The 19161-nt window shown below is 41.9% G+C and overlaps 1 protein-coding gene across 1 annotated transcript in view; it reads right to left on the reverse strand.

Moving 5' to 3' along the window:
- The window catches only part of rasa2 (RAS p21 protein activator 2), a 29921-nt gene extending 10978 nt beyond the window's left edge, over positions 1-18943 (reverse strand). Inside the window, exons 1-18 of the mRNA XM_084467116.1 lie at positions 18844-18943; positions 16467-16590; positions 13006-13109; positions 12751-12845; positions 10278-10354; positions 8347-8430; positions 8067-8139; positions 6534-6610; positions 5980-6081; positions 3963-4116; positions 3393-3541; positions 2940-3054; positions 2533-2607; positions 2011-2134; positions 1385-1491; positions 789-875; positions 448-525; positions 275-348 (exon numbers count right to left, since the gene is read on the reverse strand). Coding sequence (XP_084323242.1) covers positions 275-348; positions 448-525; positions 789-875; positions 1385-1491; positions 2011-2134; positions 2533-2607; positions 2940-3054; positions 3393-3541; positions 3963-4116; positions 5980-6081; positions 6534-6610; positions 8067-8139; positions 8347-8430; positions 10278-10354; positions 12751-12845; positions 13006-13109; positions 16467-16590; positions 18844-18901 — 1757 coding nt within the window. The 5' untranslated portion in view covers positions 18902-18943. The remainder of the gene's footprint in view (positions 1-274; positions 349-447; positions 526-788; positions 876-1384; positions 1492-2010; positions 2135-2532; positions 2608-2939; positions 3055-3392; positions 3542-3962; positions 4117-5979; positions 6082-6533; positions 6611-8066; positions 8140-8346; positions 8431-10277; positions 10355-12750; positions 12846-13005; positions 13110-16466; positions 16591-18843) is intronic.
- Positions 18944-19161: the final 218 nt, after the last annotated feature.

The raw sequence follows: 19161 nt of genomic DNA on the forward strand, positions 1-19161 counted from the left end.
GCCACTGCTGGATTCATGCAGGGGTAACACTAGTCTAGTACTCTTGTGTCTCATCCTGTTTAGTTTGTACATTCTTTCTGTGGAAAATGTCAGAGCACTAAAGCTCCACATATCTTTTTTTAAATAAATGAATTATGCTTTATTTCATTGAATAGTCTCCAACAATTAAATACATTTCACTTAGGGAAGTGTTCATCATTATAAAGCTACTGCATATTATTCTGTACAAACCTTTATTTCATGTGAACACACCCCTAACACTACTATTACTTACCCTTCCTTTAGAATGAGTGCATCCTCCATTCCACTTGATTCCTTGTTGACATTAGACGAGATCTCGTCAAGAAACTGTGAAGGGATTAAACAGAAAACAAGGCTGCCCCTCAAACTCCCAAAATAATTCACAAACAAAATCACATGTCAAATAAAAAAAGACAATGTAAATACCTTTTTAACTTTCTCAATGCACTTGTCTTCTTGGAAGGATTTGAAGAAGTCATACATAAAGGTTTCCTTGAAACTAGACTGAAAAGAGAAAACATCAAAATCACTCCACATGAATATTGTTAGGATTGCAGTTGGTTCCCATAGCAACAACAAATTAACACACACACACACACACACACACACACACACACACACACACACACACACACACACACACACACACACACACACACACACACACACACACACACACACACACACACACACACACACACACACACTTCAGATCTTGTACTAAATCTTAAGTGGCCGTTATGAAATACATTTAGTGCCAGTCTCACCAGTTTGTTCTTGGACAAGCTGCCCCAGCTGCCCAGTGTTTGGATGGTTTTGGAAATGAGCGTGAGCGTACGAGAGATCTCAGGATCCTGATAGCAAGGACAGCAGAGACAAGCATGTTATGTGTAGGCCATACAGGGTCTCATTGCTAATAAATGTACTGTGTATATAATGTAATCTGACTCGTGTAAGGTCTGTAAAAGTATATCCAAGTGGTTATTTTTCCCTAGGCTCCAAAGGGCCTCTTTTCATCCATTGCCAGATGTTATCAGTTTGTGCCTCTACTGGTTCTCTAAGTAAGGACTTAAAAATGACTTTGTTTCCTACTTCGAACCAAAGGGACATAAAGTGTGGGCCCCGTTCCCAAGCATTAAGTTACGCTATATAGTCCTGAACACATAAATACATACAAATATATAATAATTATCAATGGCTTAGCATTAATTGCACAAATTAGTGATCAGATGTATTCCAAAATGAAGATAGGAATTTGTTAAAGGTAAAATATGTATACTATAAAAACTATAAACTATAACTATAAAAACCTGACAAAATAGGCAAAATGTGGACTTTGGACGGCACATGAAGACACACTTACAGGATGGTGGGGTCGAAGCTGGAAGGAGTGCGGGGACAAGACGGCAACCGCAAAGAAACGCAGGAACACGAAGCTGCTGACCGCAGAGTACTGCACGTGTGGGTCAGCTGTGGAGCACAGCGATGCAAACAATTAGAAACATGATTCAAAGTCAGCCTCCAGAGTCACTGTGTGTTTGGATTAAACGTGTAGCGAAATGACAGCTTTATAGTCTGGAGTGCAAGTTGTGAAGTTGTGAATAATCAGCTTCCTTGCTAATTTGCTGGTCACCCGGTGAATCATGGTGTATACTGGGACTTGACACCCCCTTGTGGTGAATACATGTACTACAACTTGTAAAACACTGCTGAACAATCAGGTTTAGCATAGAATGCTTGAGCCCAACTTATTCTAATACAAGTCTGCATTTAATATATCTTTTTTATAATACGTGTCATTTGAGCCCATAGTTCTGCTGGTTTAGCCTACTTATGCTAATGTACAAATAGCTCCCATATATTTTGCTCTATATTCCTGTGTAAAGCTTTGTTGAATATATAACGTGTTTTCCATAACATGTTAATAATGAGCAAGTAGGGGACAGGCCTATCCTGCCCTACAATGCCATGGTGAAGGCCGGTCCCCACCTGGGAACCGCTTGGAGGCCATGTGTCTCAGGGACCTGAACACGTCACACATCAGAGTGGGACAGCTGGCACTGGACTGGGTGATGGAGGAGAAGACCTTCTGGACATAGTTCTGCAGGTTCTCCTGCACACGGAGACAGCGAGGACAACACTACTAAACGACATGACCTCAATTCCGCCTATCGACATAACGCCCTGCGGTTGTGTCGAGGGAACAGACAGTGATGGCCCAGGTGCTTTAAGGTCATTCAGGCGCATGATTGTGGTCGTTACGCCCTCAGCCCTCAACCGGAACGCTGTGTAAACATCACGCGAGATCTGTGAACATATCAGCGCATCCGAGAGGGGCCGACGAAAGCCTGGTCGTTACAGAGGGTTCTGCTGATCCCATTATGTTTATAATGCAGGATGCCTTTCATGAGAGATGAATAGAAATATGAGATGTTGTTGTGTGGCGTATCATTTGAGATACCCTGATCCGCGGTTCGTCATAAAAGTGCTATTCCATTGGCCACAGCCTACCTTGTTGACGTCCACATTATCGCCCTCCTTTAGCTTGATCGGGTCAATCTCACATGATTTGTTGGAATCAAAGATCTGGCAAAAAAAAAGGGAGCGTTGAAAATGAGCAGCGCTTGAGGTCAGACATCGCTACGTCTGGCAGGTGCAATTAATTCTGAAACCAGGATTCAAATTAAATTACGACAGAACAAGGTTAAATTAGTTTCTTCATAATAGCCCAGAAAGAGACAGCAACAGGACTATTAACTGAATGTTTTCCAAAGACATTATTTTAAAAAAGCACATTAACTCCAAGGCAATTTACATTTAAAGCAGATGATTTCTAATGCCCGTTGAATTTGAAGCACATTATATCTATAATATAACAAAAAGCGTACAAGGACATTGTTATACTCCATTGTTCATACCTCATCTAAAACTGGCTTGAGTGTAACCATAAGGTAACTCTTTCCGACGATCTTCATCATGTCATCTATGCAGCGTGTTGCCAGGGAATTGCCTCGAAAGATGGTGTTGGCCTCCCTGAACGTGCAAAGAACATTATATTAGCATTATAACATAATTATAATATAAATGATTAAGACAGAAAAACAGGTCACAACCCAGTGCTGGAATAAATATATAAAACACATTATATAGTGAAACAAAGAAAGTATTATCATGAAGTCAGACAGTATAAAAGTGTTCTTGCATGGTCTGCATGAACAACATTTCTGCCTCTGCATGCCGTCCCTCCTGCTCCCTCGGATAACAAATTAAGAAGCGTATTTCTTTCTTAGGAAAGTAACACCAGCGATCGCCCCAACAATGAGGATCGGGTGGAACAAGGGACCAGAACTTGCCGGCCCTGGGCTACTCACTGCGTGTTCTCCAGCTCCAGGGCCGCCACGGCTGTGAGGAAAGGCACCAGGCGGTTGTGGTGGAGCAGCAGGCGCACCAGGGGCAGCACCGCTTCGTACCTCTCCCTGCAGATGTCTCCCAGGATGTGGGCTGCCGACGCAGAGATGGGCTGGAGGGCAGGAGCCGGGTGATGGAGGGAGGATAGGAGGTATAGAAAAGGAAGAATCAAGAAGGGGGAGGAAGGAAGGACAAGGATACAAGGAAGGGTTATTTGATAGAGAGAGGGACGGTGAGGGGAGCCATCAATAAACAATAGATTAAACTTTAAGTTTTTAATTAGGCTTCAACTTCTTACATATAATTACCAGGAAACATATTTAATGTGGTTTTACCAACAGGAACACATTAGGTAGGATATGGTAAGAGTAGCAGATAATTCCCACAAATACCACCATGCGTTGGTGGCCTCACCACAAAATGAAGCGACATTGGTGAACCTTGGCTCATATTTTCAGTTTTTTTATTATCTCAACCCAAAAATACATCTGGGTGTCATTGATTTACTAAAGTGACTGAAAAAAGGCACACACCTTGACGTCTGGGGATTTGAGCAACAGGTTGCAGAGTGGTTTGTAGCAGGATGAAGGCAGAACCGTGTCCTCTACGTAGTTGACCTTCAGCCGCAGCGAGCCCAGGTCGTCTGGCTTGTGCTTGTTTCCGTTCCCTTTGGGCTGCAGAAGGTACCTGCAGGAGGACACAAGGGCCGACAGAGTTCAGGGTTTCACTTTTGTGCAGCTTTCGGGGGAACTTGTGGACCTTTAGCCAAAATAATTCAGTCAAAGTTTATAAAGCAATGCTGACCCTGTGGGGAAAAGATCCAATGGTTTTTCTTCTGCTTGCACATACAACTAGACACCAATAGGTAGAGCACTCCTTCAACTTTGTTACTTGAGAACTTTTTGCTTTCCTTTACGACAACAAACTGCAACACGTTATTAATAGATACCTGTGGCGCATACTCAAGATATACTTTCAGCCCCAAAATTCAAAGACAGATCATGGCAGACTATTTCAGTTTGCGCAGCAGAGTTGTCAGTCGGCCTGTTGCACGACCACATTTCCAGCCTCAACACGGGCCATTAAGTGCTATCACTATGCAAACTGCCGCCCACACAGCTCCCTCACAGATTGCCATCTGTGACACAACCCTGTGTGTGCTCCGGGGCCTGGACACACACTCTTACACAGCAGAACAGAACATTAGCACAGGTTAGCCGCACACTCATGCACACCGGTAAGCAGGAAATACGGGTTAAAGAAGTAGCAGCAATAGATCCTAAATAGATTTGTCGATTTGATCAGCGCATATATTACACCACTATGCCGTCAATAACACAACTCGGAAACCGTTGATGAAAGAGAAAAAAAAAGATTGAAACTATTTGGGTTTGATTTCGGTCGAGACAAACGTTTCCCCCGTGCAACGCTGCTCCATTTGTTGCTGAGCTTGTCATGATTCACGTGTGCGTGTGTGAAACAGAACGACATGGGCCTCGCCACACTGAGGCCGATCCGATCTAGAGTGTCACATTCTATGAGAGAAGTGGAGTGGCCCCCGACGTCACAGGGCCGGCAGGTCTCGCTGTGCGATAAACACATGGTGTAGGAGCGGTGAGCACACACACACGATGCTCCTTATCTACCCCTCCATCGCCCTTTCATTCCGGCTACACTGACTTGGCGATTAGGGAAAAGAAGACAAAGCAATAACAACAACAAAAAGGCCCTGCAAATGCGCAAGCATTTATGCATGCATTGCTGAATGATGAAAGGGGAGAAGGAATTACCACTTGTGACGTTGCCCAAATGTGCTTCAATAAGGTTTACATGGTACGTACGTAGATACAATTCTCTACTACGTCATTCATTTTCCACTTCTGGGGCATCATAATATAGCAACACTGACAAAGGCACAGTCAGTATGTTTACATGCACAGCTTAATCCGATTAAAGCCATAGTTCGACTATGCTCCGCAATTGGACAACTGCAATTGTCCGAGTATACATGGCGGTGAGTAAATCGATTCATTGGCCGAAGCATGTCATTCCCCGGTACGATAGGTGGCGCTGTACCCATTTCAACTAGTGGTAATAGAGCCACCAGTTGACCTCTTTACGTCACCAGCAACAACAAACTCAGGTGCCTGCATTCGAGAAAGATGTTTTAAGTAGACAGCTGTCAGTTCACTTCGGGTCCATATAATTTCTCCGACGCTCAATTGTTCCGACCTCTCGGTCGTATGCAGACTTCGGCCGGAGGAGCTAGAGTTAACACACAGTGTAAACACACTGTGTGTTAACTGTGTTAACCCTGGTCGTTTCTTAGTTATTAAATGTCTTCTTTTTTTACAGCACTTGCAGAAAAACGATAGGATTAAAGACATTTTGATAGCCATTTTATTGGCCAGCATCTCTTTAAGCACTTTGTGACCTTCCCATTTTGTACCCAGATTTGACTTGGTTTTGTGTTTATTATCACTACTGTGTGTTATTGTTCCACCATGTGTCATGCTGCACTTTATAAAATCACAACTTCCATCTTCTCACCAGGCCTTGTGGAAGTTTTCATTCCTCAGGATCTTGATGGACACCCGCGTCTCCCCCAGGAACACGTCCTGGGCAAGGTTCCCGTTGTTCCACAGTTCCACTCTGCAGACACAGAGAGGACACGTACAAACGGGTGCAACAGGAAGGGAAAAAAAAAAAGAAACTCCCAGTCGCTTTGATGTGTTTGCCACGCCACTTCATAACAAAAACCAAGCGCCATTCATGAGCGGGAAGAAATACGTTCACACTCCTGTGCTGCCCTCACCTGCATCGCTTGTTCAAAACCAAACAATGGCATTCAGCAAAGAAACACATCAAGTCCAAGCCTCACAAACCATGCATGTGTGTTTACCTTCACGTCAGTCTAGGGTCTTACCCTGTGAGCTACCAGAGTCTACCGTGATGGACGCCCAAACTTTTCCTTAACCAAAAAACCACGGCTCTCCATCAGCAGTCAGATAACACAACATTCATACTTTTCAATCTTTTTTCTATTTCAATATGGTCGTTGAAAAAAAACACACTAAAGTGGATAAAATGAGGGAACAACATACTTGAGCTCCAGTTTTTCAATGTCCTCCTCCTCCACTTGGAAATGTGACTTTTTCGAGTAGCTGCTGGACCTCGTGACCTGGGGACGGCCTTTAGGTTAGGCTACACAGAACGTTAAAGGTGCCATGACATGCCACCAGGTGTGGTGTGATTAGCCGTTACAAGCGGTTTTGGAAATCAGCCCCTTAAGACATCACAGGTGTGCGTGTCCACCTAGATGTGTGATGGATAGATGAGCTACACGTTTGCTACAGTCCACTGCATAGACATTATAAAGAGTAGATGCCGCATTGGCTGCTGGGCACAAGAAATGCGGCCGCCATCTTGGACCGGTCATACTCCTAGCAGCAGAAGACACAAGATGCCAGAGCACTGTGCAGCATATTCCTGTTCAAATCTGCGGCCCATCGCAAACAGGGCTCGGGGATTACTTTTCAGGAGGAGACACAGTTTGGCATCGACAACCAGCATTCTGACTTGTCATTGGTTGTATCTGTGTTTCATAAGGCTGCAACACGTTGCCAAACTCGCCTCTCTTGAACTGCAGAAAGGGAGCACGAGAAAGAAGCTCTGCAAAACAGTCCTCTTTCAGGGGTATTAACTCATACGAAAACTTTCATGTGTTTATATATAGATATCTAATGTATTCATATATTTATGTAGGCTATGTATACATTTATATATAGCCTTATCATGCATTAATTGTTTCTGCAACTTATTAAAATAGATGACTTTACTGCCCCTATCTGTTTCTCATGCTATCTCATTTATAGTGTGTGATTTGCAAAATACCTATCATAGCCTACATCACATATCATAGGGTGACCAGAGGTCCCTGTTTTTGGTTGCCTGTCCCAGGCTAAATACAGAAAAAACAACCTGTCCCTGTTTTGTTTTTGAAGACACAACATTAGGTTTTTCAATCAGATTTCTAGTCAAACTGGAAACGTCTCTGATTTTCCCCCTTTTCGGGGATTATGTTCCCCGTTTTAACCTCGGACGTCTGGTCACTTTATATCATATATCAGAATATTCTATTACTGTTAAGCCCACTATGCATATTCAAACAAGCCAAACCATGTGTCCTGTATCATAGCATGTATGACCTTTGCAGCAAAAGAACCTGTGTGAAAATCTGTTTGGTATTCAGTGAGGTTTGATAAATTAAATGCGCTGGCAGTTCATTGCACCTGCCAAACAGATTACACTGAGTGGAGCAGTCGACCGGTCCAAGATGGCGGCCCCACGGCTTGTCAGTGCCAGTAGGCAGTAGTGGTCGATGCAGCGTCTACTCTTTATTATGTCTATAGTCCACAAATTTCTGTCCATTATGATGTCCCTTATATGTCATAAGGGGCAGATTTCCAAAACGGCTTGTAATGGGTAATCACACCACACTTGGTGGTATGTCATGGCACCTTTAAATTCGGAGGCAAGTCATGGTAACGTGCAGTTCATGGTATCCAATTTAAAACAAGGGCTGCCATCATGTGAGGTTTAGCGGTGGTAGATAACAGGAACAATCATAGCCATACCTCAAAGGAAAAGATCTCTTCAAAATGAGGGTCACTGGTTTTCTTCTTTACCTTGGTCTTCTTATGATCAGACCTGTGAAAAGGAGAATCACACATTTAATTAACACTCAGACGTATTTATGCACTTGTCATTTTGATATCCACTCATTTATTATTGAACAGCGGCTAGAGAACATGTAAAATGTGTGTGATAAATGAAGCACATCTGAGCCTGAGAGAGGAATTGAGAGATGTATAGTGGTATACCATATCTATTAGTGAACGTTTCAGTGGAAGTTACCTCGATGGTCCCACCAGTGAGACAGTGGCATATCGGTCACAGTTCTGCCCACTTATCAACGGCAGTCCCTGGCATTCAATGATCCTAGAGGAGGACAGGGCAGCAGGGACAATATACTGTAAACATAGAGATAGACTTCTTTTTGGGTGACGTCCTGTATAATTAGGGTTATATATTAGGGTAGGTTTCAGGTATAAAATAGTTAATTTATAATCTTTTTTTTAAATAACAATGGTTCAAATGACCCAATAAAAAAAAAAAAAAAAAAGCTGTTGTGGTCGTGCTTTTAATCGCCTTGTAAACAGACATCTCTGTGATGCAGGTGTCAACATGCCGTGTAGTCACTCCAAACAGGATGTTGCTTATTAGAGCGCGCCCAGAAGGGAATATAACTGAATCCATCCTATAACCAAGTGGGGTCAGTAAGCAACCGGCAGTGAGAGTAGCAAACTGTAGGATGTTTGTGTATCCATTGCTGGGGCGTCATGGCGATACTTTTCCTCTCTCTCTCTCTCTCTCTCTCTCTCTCTCTCTCTCTCTCTCTCTCTCTCTCTCTCTCTCTCTCTCTCTCTCTCTCTCTCTCTCTCTCTCTCTCTCTCTCTCTCTCTCTCTCTCTCTCTCTCTCTCTCTCTCTCTCTCTCTCTCTCTCTCTCTCTCATAGATCCTTCACAAGACATCGTCATCCCCACTCTGAGGCCCCGCCCACTCTGAGCACGGTGTAAAAGTACAGAGCATATGGCGAACAGGTGGCAGGTTAAGCTAAGCGTCTGAGAGTCTGAATGGCGTCAGCGGAAAACCACAGCCGTTGCAGGACGCGGAGCATCGGCTTCCTGTCGCGATGCCATCACTTCCTCCTCTCCGCCGCTTTGTGAATGAAGCACAAACAACATCTGCACGCCCAAATACACAAAATGTGTCTTGCATACATTTTGTTTGTGACATACAAACGCCTATCCGTTATCTGTACATTTATATTTCTAATGTCGATCACACTCTCTCACTTGAGTTTGGGCTTATGTTAGTCTACCACGAGACCAGCACCGGCCTTAACTAACTTTAGTTTGGTTCCAGTTGTTGCTTGCCAACACATACTTTAGGGTAGTTTTCGGTCAGTCTTTTATGATAACAACTGGCATTAGCACTCGGCTTGTAGTTCTCCAATCCTCACTTTAGTCACCGTTTGGCGTTAGAGAAGTACAGTGTTCCCACGAGGACGTGAAGCAAGCACGAGGGACGGGGGATGTTGAAAGTGGATGCAACACACATACTATTTGTGTGTTGGTAAACCCGTCGAGAGCTCCCCGGTGGGACTAACCATGGTGAAACCGCTGAACGCAGAGGGCCTCTGTGGCTCAGCTAACGTATACGTGTCTATATATAAGAGATGCACGTCTAAATACCTCAGCCAAACAATGCAATTCAACAACCTTACATTTTCCATTTTGCCTAACCTACATCTGTAGATTTGGAAATGTAATTCAAATGAAAATAATCCTATCCTATCATTTGTACTACTATAAATGCATTTTGACTTGTTTTGAGATATTAAAGGGTATCCAATACCATACAAAACTGCCATAAAATCAATGGCAGATTGTTACAACACAAGTGATTTTGGATTGTGATCGATAAGTAAATAAGGTAATTCCTATTGATCAATTCGCTACACCTTTCCCAATATATATAGTAAATCAATATATATAAAAATAAAAGAAAACGTATCCGCTCAGTTGTATGTCGTCGCAAGCGACTGCTCATCACATTGCTCACAAACACGTCAATGGGTTAGAGCAGTTGTGAGTCTGACATACATTGTTGTTGAAAACAAAAATAACATCTGACTATGTTGGTTTGGTGAGGTATATCACACACAAATACAAATGGCAGATGACACAGGAAATCTGCCTTTACATATGCATGCCGGTACTCACCGAACCAGTAGCTGCTGACATCCGGGTCCGTTGTCTGTGATCAGTTCGCTAAGTCGCATCTCCAGGTGAACCTTACCCTAGAGACGCCAAAAACAAAAATAAAAAAGGAGGAAAACAACACAAGTTGCTTGTACTGAGGCAGCTACGGAAAACTTCAACAGAAGGCTACATTTTCAGTTGACCTTTTTAAACCATGTGGTGTTTGCAACTGTAGAATATTTTAAAGCCCAGTTCAATTAATTAAGAATTAAACAGACAATTTAACCATTGGTTAAATTGTATTATACCTGATTAACTATCAAGCAGAGAACAAAAAACATAGTGATATGTGCACACATAAATACACATTCAGGAGGGTAGCAATGGCAATTGTTATGTCAAATGCATTGCATTTATATATTTTCCATTTGGACTAATTTTGTCAAATTTCAGGCAAATCCTACACAATATAGGTAATCTCATTGATATCGGTCTAGCTACTAATATTACTATGGTATCAATGTGTCATACACTATGCAAGCCAGCAAGGTCTAATCTGTTCAGATGTGGTTAGGGCTGACTCGGATGTGTCAAGGGAAACCAAGAACCAGAGAGCCAGAGGAAGACAGATAGAAGATAGACAGAAAGACTGATAGCTTGAGAGAGAAAGACACCCACACACTCTCTCCAAAAATCAACAGTGGGCCAATATATCAAATTAAGTCAGTGGTATTAGCACAACATACCTTTTATTTTTTGGTATATTATTATTTTTTTATCAAAATAATGCAATCCAAAATGACATCCATTGCCACAGAGAACCACACACACACACTAGTACGCTACACTGTATGGACGTTTTCTTACAGCTTCATCAACCTAACTCTTCCCTCCACTCAACCCTCTTATCTACTTAAACTCTTACGTCCCGTCTTGTCTCACACACACACACACACACACACACACACACACACACACACACACACACACACACACACACACACACACACACACACACACACACACACACACACACACACACACACACACACACACACACACACACCTTGAGTAGAGGAGAGTGGATTGGCGCAGGAAACAAGCTCAGAATAGAATGGTCTACCATGGGCCTGTTGAGTCAACATTTCAGCCTGGTTGCTTTAGCGGAATGGTTTTAAATGCGCTAGAACTTCGCATGCACCACACCTCACTGTAACACCTGCAAGCTAAAGAGGCTTAGACATCTCCACTGGACCCTATCAGTCATGTTGCTCAAGACCATAGCAGTTTCCCATAGGATATGCAATCACCAATGTAACAACGCAATACCCTGTTGTGAGTGCTGGGGAAGATATTTTAAATGGCCGGATGAGTCATTGGGAAATTCGTTTCTTAAACATTTCTCTCTCCCTCTGCCTGCAGAAACGTGAAGAGTACAGCTACTGTTTCACCGTGTTCTCCAGCAGATCTCTGTACCGCCACGCGGAACAAACGCCCACCTCTTTTTCTCATCCCCTGTTAAGGACATTACAACCACCGATTGCAACGTAGCCAAGCATCCTCCTCATTTTGGAAACATTTGAGATAAAAAATAAAGCAGAAAAGATGCATTCTGTCCGAGCCATAAATAACAATTGTCGTGCCGTCGGACTCTGATTTCATAACTGGTCTTTACAGGTGTAGTCTCTCCTATGAAGCATAGTCCTCGAGGCTCTGCCTCTCTCGCTGTCGCCCCAGCAGCTACAGATGTCATGCATGCTTTTTAATGAGACCAAACGGACACAGTGACAGAGCTACACGTCTTAAGCCCAGGCTCCATTTGACCCCGTTCATAGGGCAAAGCAGGCAGGTTTGCCATTGAATATCCAGGCACTATGGCAACAATGTAGAATTGTTGCATGTGGTTATTTGCATGTTGAGCAGGAACATGAAACCCGATCGGTCACAGCGGTCACTGGAGATGCATGTTAATGTGCGTCTGTGATCCGTCTCCGACACTATTTCAATTCAAGACACTAAAGTCTGAGGCCTTTTAGTCCTTCTGAGTTCTCTTCCAAAAAAAAAAAACTTTGGGAAACAAAGCAAAATATATAAACAGACTACGGAAAGTATGCACACCATTTTTTATTAGACACCTTTCTGTAGGTATTTGGTTACATGAAGCAGAGGTTTGCTGGAAATGATGGAAATGAGTAAAATATCTAATACCAAGAGGGTTCCAGCTGAATGAACTCATTCAACACACTTGGGGCCCCTTTAAAAACGTGGGACTATGTTTCATCACTGAAGGGATTTCTAGCCTGCTTACTCCCTTGGCTTTCTTTGACTTGCCATGAGTATTGGCTCAACTCATTGCAACACATCTCTACACTCACAAAAAAATATATATATAATTACGCAGAAACTATCATATGTAAAAAGCTATTTCAAGATAATCAGGACGCTCTTAAATTATTGTTATGGTTCACTTTTAATTTTCTTCACCGGCACCCACCTGGACTTCTGAGTTGGGGTCTACTGGCTGTAGGCTGAACCAATGCTCCTTTCCACTGTGTTGGCACAACTCCTCCTTCCGAATGGAAACTTTACCTAGAAACACAACAACATGCTGTATGTATACACATGCCTCCTGGAGACACATTAGATGCGTGTGTGTGTGTGTGTGTGTGTGTGTGTGTGTGTGTGTGTGTGTGTGTGTGTGTGTGTGTGTGTGTGTGTGTGTGTGTGTGTGTGTGTGTCAATGACATACCAACAGGCAGGTCCCTTTGGAAAGATCCCTTTGCGTAAATATAGAAGGATAAATACTGAAATGGTCGTGGAATCTCAAAGAAGAAGTCTTCTCCGTAGAAGGGGCTGTGAATTAAAAGAATGGTGATGGGTCAATACAAGTCTTTTGGTGGTTAAATGTACGGTTGTAACCAAGTTCTGAACTGTTGCAAACTTCAATGTGAATAATGCCCTGCTGTAAATTGCACTGTCAAGTTTTTTTATACACTTTATATTTTAGGCATCTAATGCAGCCTACTTGTAAAGGCAATGTTTGAACTGCTAATACCGATTTCTTCAAAAATGTACTATAAATAATATAATTATAATGCATTAACCCAAAAGCATCAGTACAAAACAAATTTCAAGATGGATTCTACAGATAAAACCATAGATTGATGGGAGTGATCAATGGATGCAGTTATTATGATAATACTATTAGAATATATAACTAATAACCTATAGTAATAGGATACCATTATATCCTGACACTTGATATAAACAAGACATACCCAAGAATGCCCCATTAAAAGACAAGTACCATCAGCTTGGATTTGTGTTTGTGTATAGATGAAACAAGTCAGGTTATTCTCAAAACAGAACATGGACAACACCCCAATCAAAGAAAAACAACATTATGTAAAAAGCTGCATGTACATAAAATACTACGACTGAGGAAACTAATCATGCATTAATCTAGTTATGGTAAAGGATATAGTGTTTAGAGGTTGTGTTTTAAGTGCCACGACTGAAGACCCAAATCTGTCCAGTTTCTGGCATTAGATCAAATCATACCACAATGTTCTTTCCTTTGTCTCATCTAATCAGCCTGCCTGGCGGTAAGCCCTATTATTGGCTTCCAAGGAAAAATAGTGGGTTTCACACTTCCTTTATAATGCATTCTGATCAAAGAAAACCAAGCAGTTCTTCATTATGTAGCAGCCCCTGAACACAACCTAGCTTAGAAGCATTAAGCAACGTTCCTAAGGTCAGCAGCACATGACTGGCTGCCCTGTGGGACCTGGACAGGAGACAGAGGGCTCTAGCATCTGTGCCACTCGGCTCTGCCAGGGAAGGCAGCCTCAGAACAGGGATAAGACCGAGATTTGGCCGGCCTGATCTGACAGCGATTGTAGGTTAAGCACTCAGTGCTCAACATACCGGTGGCAGATGGACCATCTGTCCGAACGTGACGGGGGAAATCTTCGGATTACCGTTATTATTTGGAAAAACATTGTATATGTGCACATAAAAGGTTTACAAGCAATCTAAGCATTTCATTTACTTGAGGCATATATCACTGCTGCAGAACCCAGGATTATTTCCTGTTGAATAGCATGAAAAGTATCCCAGACAGGGTATTCCCTCAGGGCTTATTGAAATGCATAATTCCACATTTCTTCACATTATCAATACATCACTGCTTGCTTTTATGATACACAAACTAAAAGGGAATGTATACCAACCAGTGTTTCTCCCCATTTTAAATGTGCCAAAACACTACAGCTAGAACATATGGAAATATTGTCTTTATATTTATGACAAGCTCTCCTTATAACACCACACCCCTACTCTTAACATTTGTCATCTAAAGACTATCAAAGGGGAAAAACAAATCCGTTCAGAGAAAACACTGGTCATGCGCACGGTAATCAATTGAACCTTCCGTTCTCACAGTGCTCGTGGACAGTAGCTGGTGAAACATCTTGCCTGACACTTCCGCAGTGAAAAAGAAAAAAAAAAAGAAAAAGGTTTGGCAACAGATCCGATGCCGCACGCACGCCCACGCGTCCTCCAGTAAAAAAGCTCAGCATTACATGGAGCTATGCACTCTCACAGCCTCTACATTCTCGGTGCACACTCAAACATAAACCCACACCTACGCCTACACTCACATCCTTCGCCAGTGTCATGCTTGCTTGCACAATAACGTTAAGGTGCTAGGCACAATCAGTTGTCCCCCTCCCCTACCCCACCTTCTTTATCTTTAGTAAATTATAGGTTGTGATAAATTTATATTATCGTGAACCTCGGGGAGGCATTGATGTCTTCCGACCACTGGGTCTAAGAAACCAACGTGGCCAATGAAAATGGCAAGGGGAGTGAAAAGAGCGGCCAGAAATGGAGTGATTACAGCCGGACATGTAGGCAAATAGGGGATAGTTAGGTAGATAAGCTGCAAGAGAATGAAAGAGAAATACACAGGGGAAAGCGTGGGAGGAAACACTTCCACAGACACTGTAAAATGGAGCCCTTTGAACAGGTTTAGAAGCAGAGAGCGAGAGAGAATATAAAGCTGTTGTGAAATACCTGTAATGTTTACAGGGAGACTAGAAACAGAAACATTAACTTCCTGGATGGTCCATCTCCCACATGTACACGAGCAGGTCGTCAACATACAGCTAGTCTTCATCACACAGCTTTCAGGCCGCATCTGGGCTGTGTTGCCCAACTCTGACACCCAACACACCTTGCAAGTCTGAATCATGTTGCATTTAGTCACTAAGTAGAAGCTTTTATCCAAAGCAACTGTAGGAGCAGGTAGGGGTTTAGATATTTTGCTCCAGGCAACCTCTAGGTAGTGTCAGCCCCAAAATGTAGTTCCACTCAGTGGAGTTAAGGAGTTTGTTGTGACTAATTCAGTATCAAAGTTGAAACAACTGTATTTCATTGTAAACACTTAGTTTTATCTTCAACTCCTGAAAAGTCATATGAACCTCTTCCCTAAAAGATATTCAGCATATGATTTTTTGGAACATGTACCAAGCTGTCAGAATATCCATCTTGTGCTGTCACAGATAGCCAAGTGGAACCCCTTAGACCCAGTATCATAACAACTGAGAATTCATGAGAAAAATTAGCAAAATATGAACAGGATGTTACATATCCCCATATCACATCAACCTCCACTTCAGCAAGCGCACGAGTTGCACAACCCTTCCATGGCCAATGCAGACTAAAATCAACCCTGTTTCTGTGTCTGTGTGTACAGCAGGTTTTACAGGTGCTTCGCAGACAATATGAAAAAATATATCTTGGAAAGATTCATGGGTATTTCCTGCGATCAACGGGTTTATTTTTTGAACAATCCAACCAGAATTGGTAATAACAAATAAATAATAAATTGCAACTGACTTGATATTGATAGTGTCTAACATGCAAGGTAACAAACTAACAAAGTCGTTGATACTCTTTAATATCCATCATCCCCAGCTATGAGTCAAAGTTAAACTGAACAGGAAGCAGTATTTCAATTTTAACAATTTAAAACATGTAATAATGTCATATTAGTCTGACAAAAAACAAAAGTAGGAAGAGTATCCAACCACGTTTTAATATAACACCGCCGTAAACCAACCACTGAAACTGGAACTGAAATGGAAAATGGTGTGTGAACTTAACCTCACTTGAATGATGGTGAGTCAACGTAATGCTACTGCTTACCTGAGGCTTTTGTCAAACACCTTTGTGCGGAAGACCTCCTCCTGATCCAGACTGATGGTGCAAAAGGTACAAAGATCCCTCTGCCGATTTGGAGCCGAGACTGGTCCCAAGTTCTTAGCTTCACCTTCAGAAGACAAATACTGGTATTAGGACTGACATTTTTAAGGCTACTTTAACATTCGATAATCATTAAAAAAAGAAAAAAAAAAGGTAATACAGTAATTTTCTAACCCTATCATAGTGTATTTGTACATAATGTGTACTTTTTGTATCATAGTATTTTTTATTATCACATCACCCCTTTTATAGTTGGAGGCTAGTTGGTAATGTTTAATTTACTATAAACATTGTTAAACTATGGTTATGACTATGGCTAGCGTTATACTATTATATTGAAAAAGAAAATACACCACAAATCATCGATGCATTATCCACTGTTTTTATAATACTTCAAAAAGCCAACAGCAGTATTTCAGATATAATAGGTCTATACCATGTTAAACAACCCTAAATGTCAATGAGAGTTTAGCCATTTGGCAGGAAGTTTGCAAAGCGCAGATAGCTTTGAGGGTAATGTGGTCTGAGACATAAAACTTCAACTTCCTGCCCATATAGCAACACTAAAACGCTGATTTAAGAAGAAAAGAATACCTCTGATCAAATCGGGGCCTAGAGCACTGGGTGTCATCTGTGTTTATATCACAGTGCATTCACAAACCATGAGCAAATCACAGAAAGATATGTTTTTCGACTTGTGAATTCTGAACAGCTATCCATTATGGCTACTCAGATGTTGACATCACAGTGTGCAGGTGTCATATTTGTGTTTACAGTTAACCAGGTCATGGAGCGGGCCATCTATAGCCAGAGCTTCTAGAAGGTATTCTAAGCACACAGAGAAAGTGAGTGGGAAAAGCGTCAAGATGAGCTCTTTAACAGGCTATTAATAATGGCCTATGGCTAATCCTGGTAATGGCCAATCCTAACAACACCAGGCAAATGTCACCAAGCTCACTTCTATCTGGCTGATCTGTTGAGGAACTCTCAATATGCCCAAGTACTCAGTGTGATCCTAGACCCAAAACAAAAAAAAATATGATTCTGCTCAAATTATTTACACTTGCACATTATTGACACTGCTTTCTTAAATCTGACTGAAAATTATACAAGGGCAATTGGACTTCATGACCCTACAAAAATACCAGAACCTATTTTACAACAACAATAACATCTTTAACATAAATGGATAGTTGGAGGCATTCTACCTAAACAAAAAAGAGCAGTTACTCCATGCTAAACGGGGAAGAATGAAGTTTCGTAAGACAGCAAACTAGTTACATAGCATGATAGTTCCTCTATATTGTTCTGCTTACGGTTTTTGTCCCCATGATAATTAATAGTAGTAAAGCTGTTATTTAGGTTATCTTGCCATTACCACATGGACACTTTTCCATAGATTTGCCACATAGTACAATTTATGATTTAGGCAGGGGTGGGGGCTTGGGGAGCAAGGATAGACGTTCAAATAATAAAACCACCCAATGTTGAATGTGTTCTTATAACTTTGCACTACACATTGTCAATGTTAGATGTACATACACATTTGGAACCATTCATCGGACAGCAACATTTTGGACCTTACATTACATTCCACTGCAAAATGAGACCACCACAACTAGCAGGTCGCCTAATTCCAATTCACAAAAATGCTTGGAAATGCATAGACATGCCTGTTATTTTCTATGCAGATTATTGAATCAAAATAATGCTGTGTATTTCAATAAGGTCTATACGTGAAAACACGTGAATATATTTTGATTACATGCAGAAAATGAAGTAGATGACTATAACTTTGTGCCGAGGGTGCTAATACTATGACTGATACCTGTGATGCTACTGCTTTGAGACACAATCGCACAGCCTTGTTCGGCTACTAAACAGTGCTATGGTTAAGAGGCGTATAACCAAACTTGACGTGTAAGAGTAATAGCAGCATTATGTGCAAGTAACGTTGACTTAACGTTAGCCGAATTTCTAATCTTATGTTATCGAACAAGTGAGGTTAGCAGCCTTAGTGTGCTCGCTTTTTTGAACGTTTGTAAATCAATCAAGAAATACTAGTCTCGTAGTCAGCTAACTTGCTGTGTTAGTAGTTGAGAATTCAATGAATGAATCATTCACAACAACCTAGTACTAGTAGCTGGTGCTAGCTTGGGAGCTAACTCAACACCAACGTTAGCCAACCAACAGATGAAGTGTCTGCCCCCGGTGTCGTCTGTTGATAACACCGCGCCCCTTCTTTCCCCCTGCTCTTCGTTTGGTTTATTCTACCATCTATTCTACACAACAGATCGATGTAATACGTTTTTAAACTTACATATCTTCCCCCGCAGGCTCTGTAAGACCCGAATCCTCACGTCGTCTTCTTCCGCCATGGTCTGATGTGACTGCAGCTGTAGCCTCGGTACATTCAACGATGTCTTATCATATCCGTTTATGAATGCGAGCAGGAGGGCCAGCCCATACCAAATCGTCACTAGGTGGACTCATGCACACTTTTCCAGCGAGGTTTAAGGAAAAAAAAAACGTTTCGGTTCCGTAAAATGTCTCTCGCTGGGCGTTCAATTTAACTTTTATTATAAACCCTCGGGGAGCTGATTTCAAGATTTATTCGACGTTTTTGGGGTTAACGCTA

The sequence above is a fragment of the Micromesistius poutassou genome (genome assembly GCF_964030765.1).
Source record: "Micromesistius poutassou genome assembly, chromosome: 4".
In the NCBI taxonomy this organism is placed as follows: Eukaryota; Metazoa; Chordata; class Actinopteri; order Gadiformes; family Gadidae; genus Micromesistius; species Micromesistius poutassou.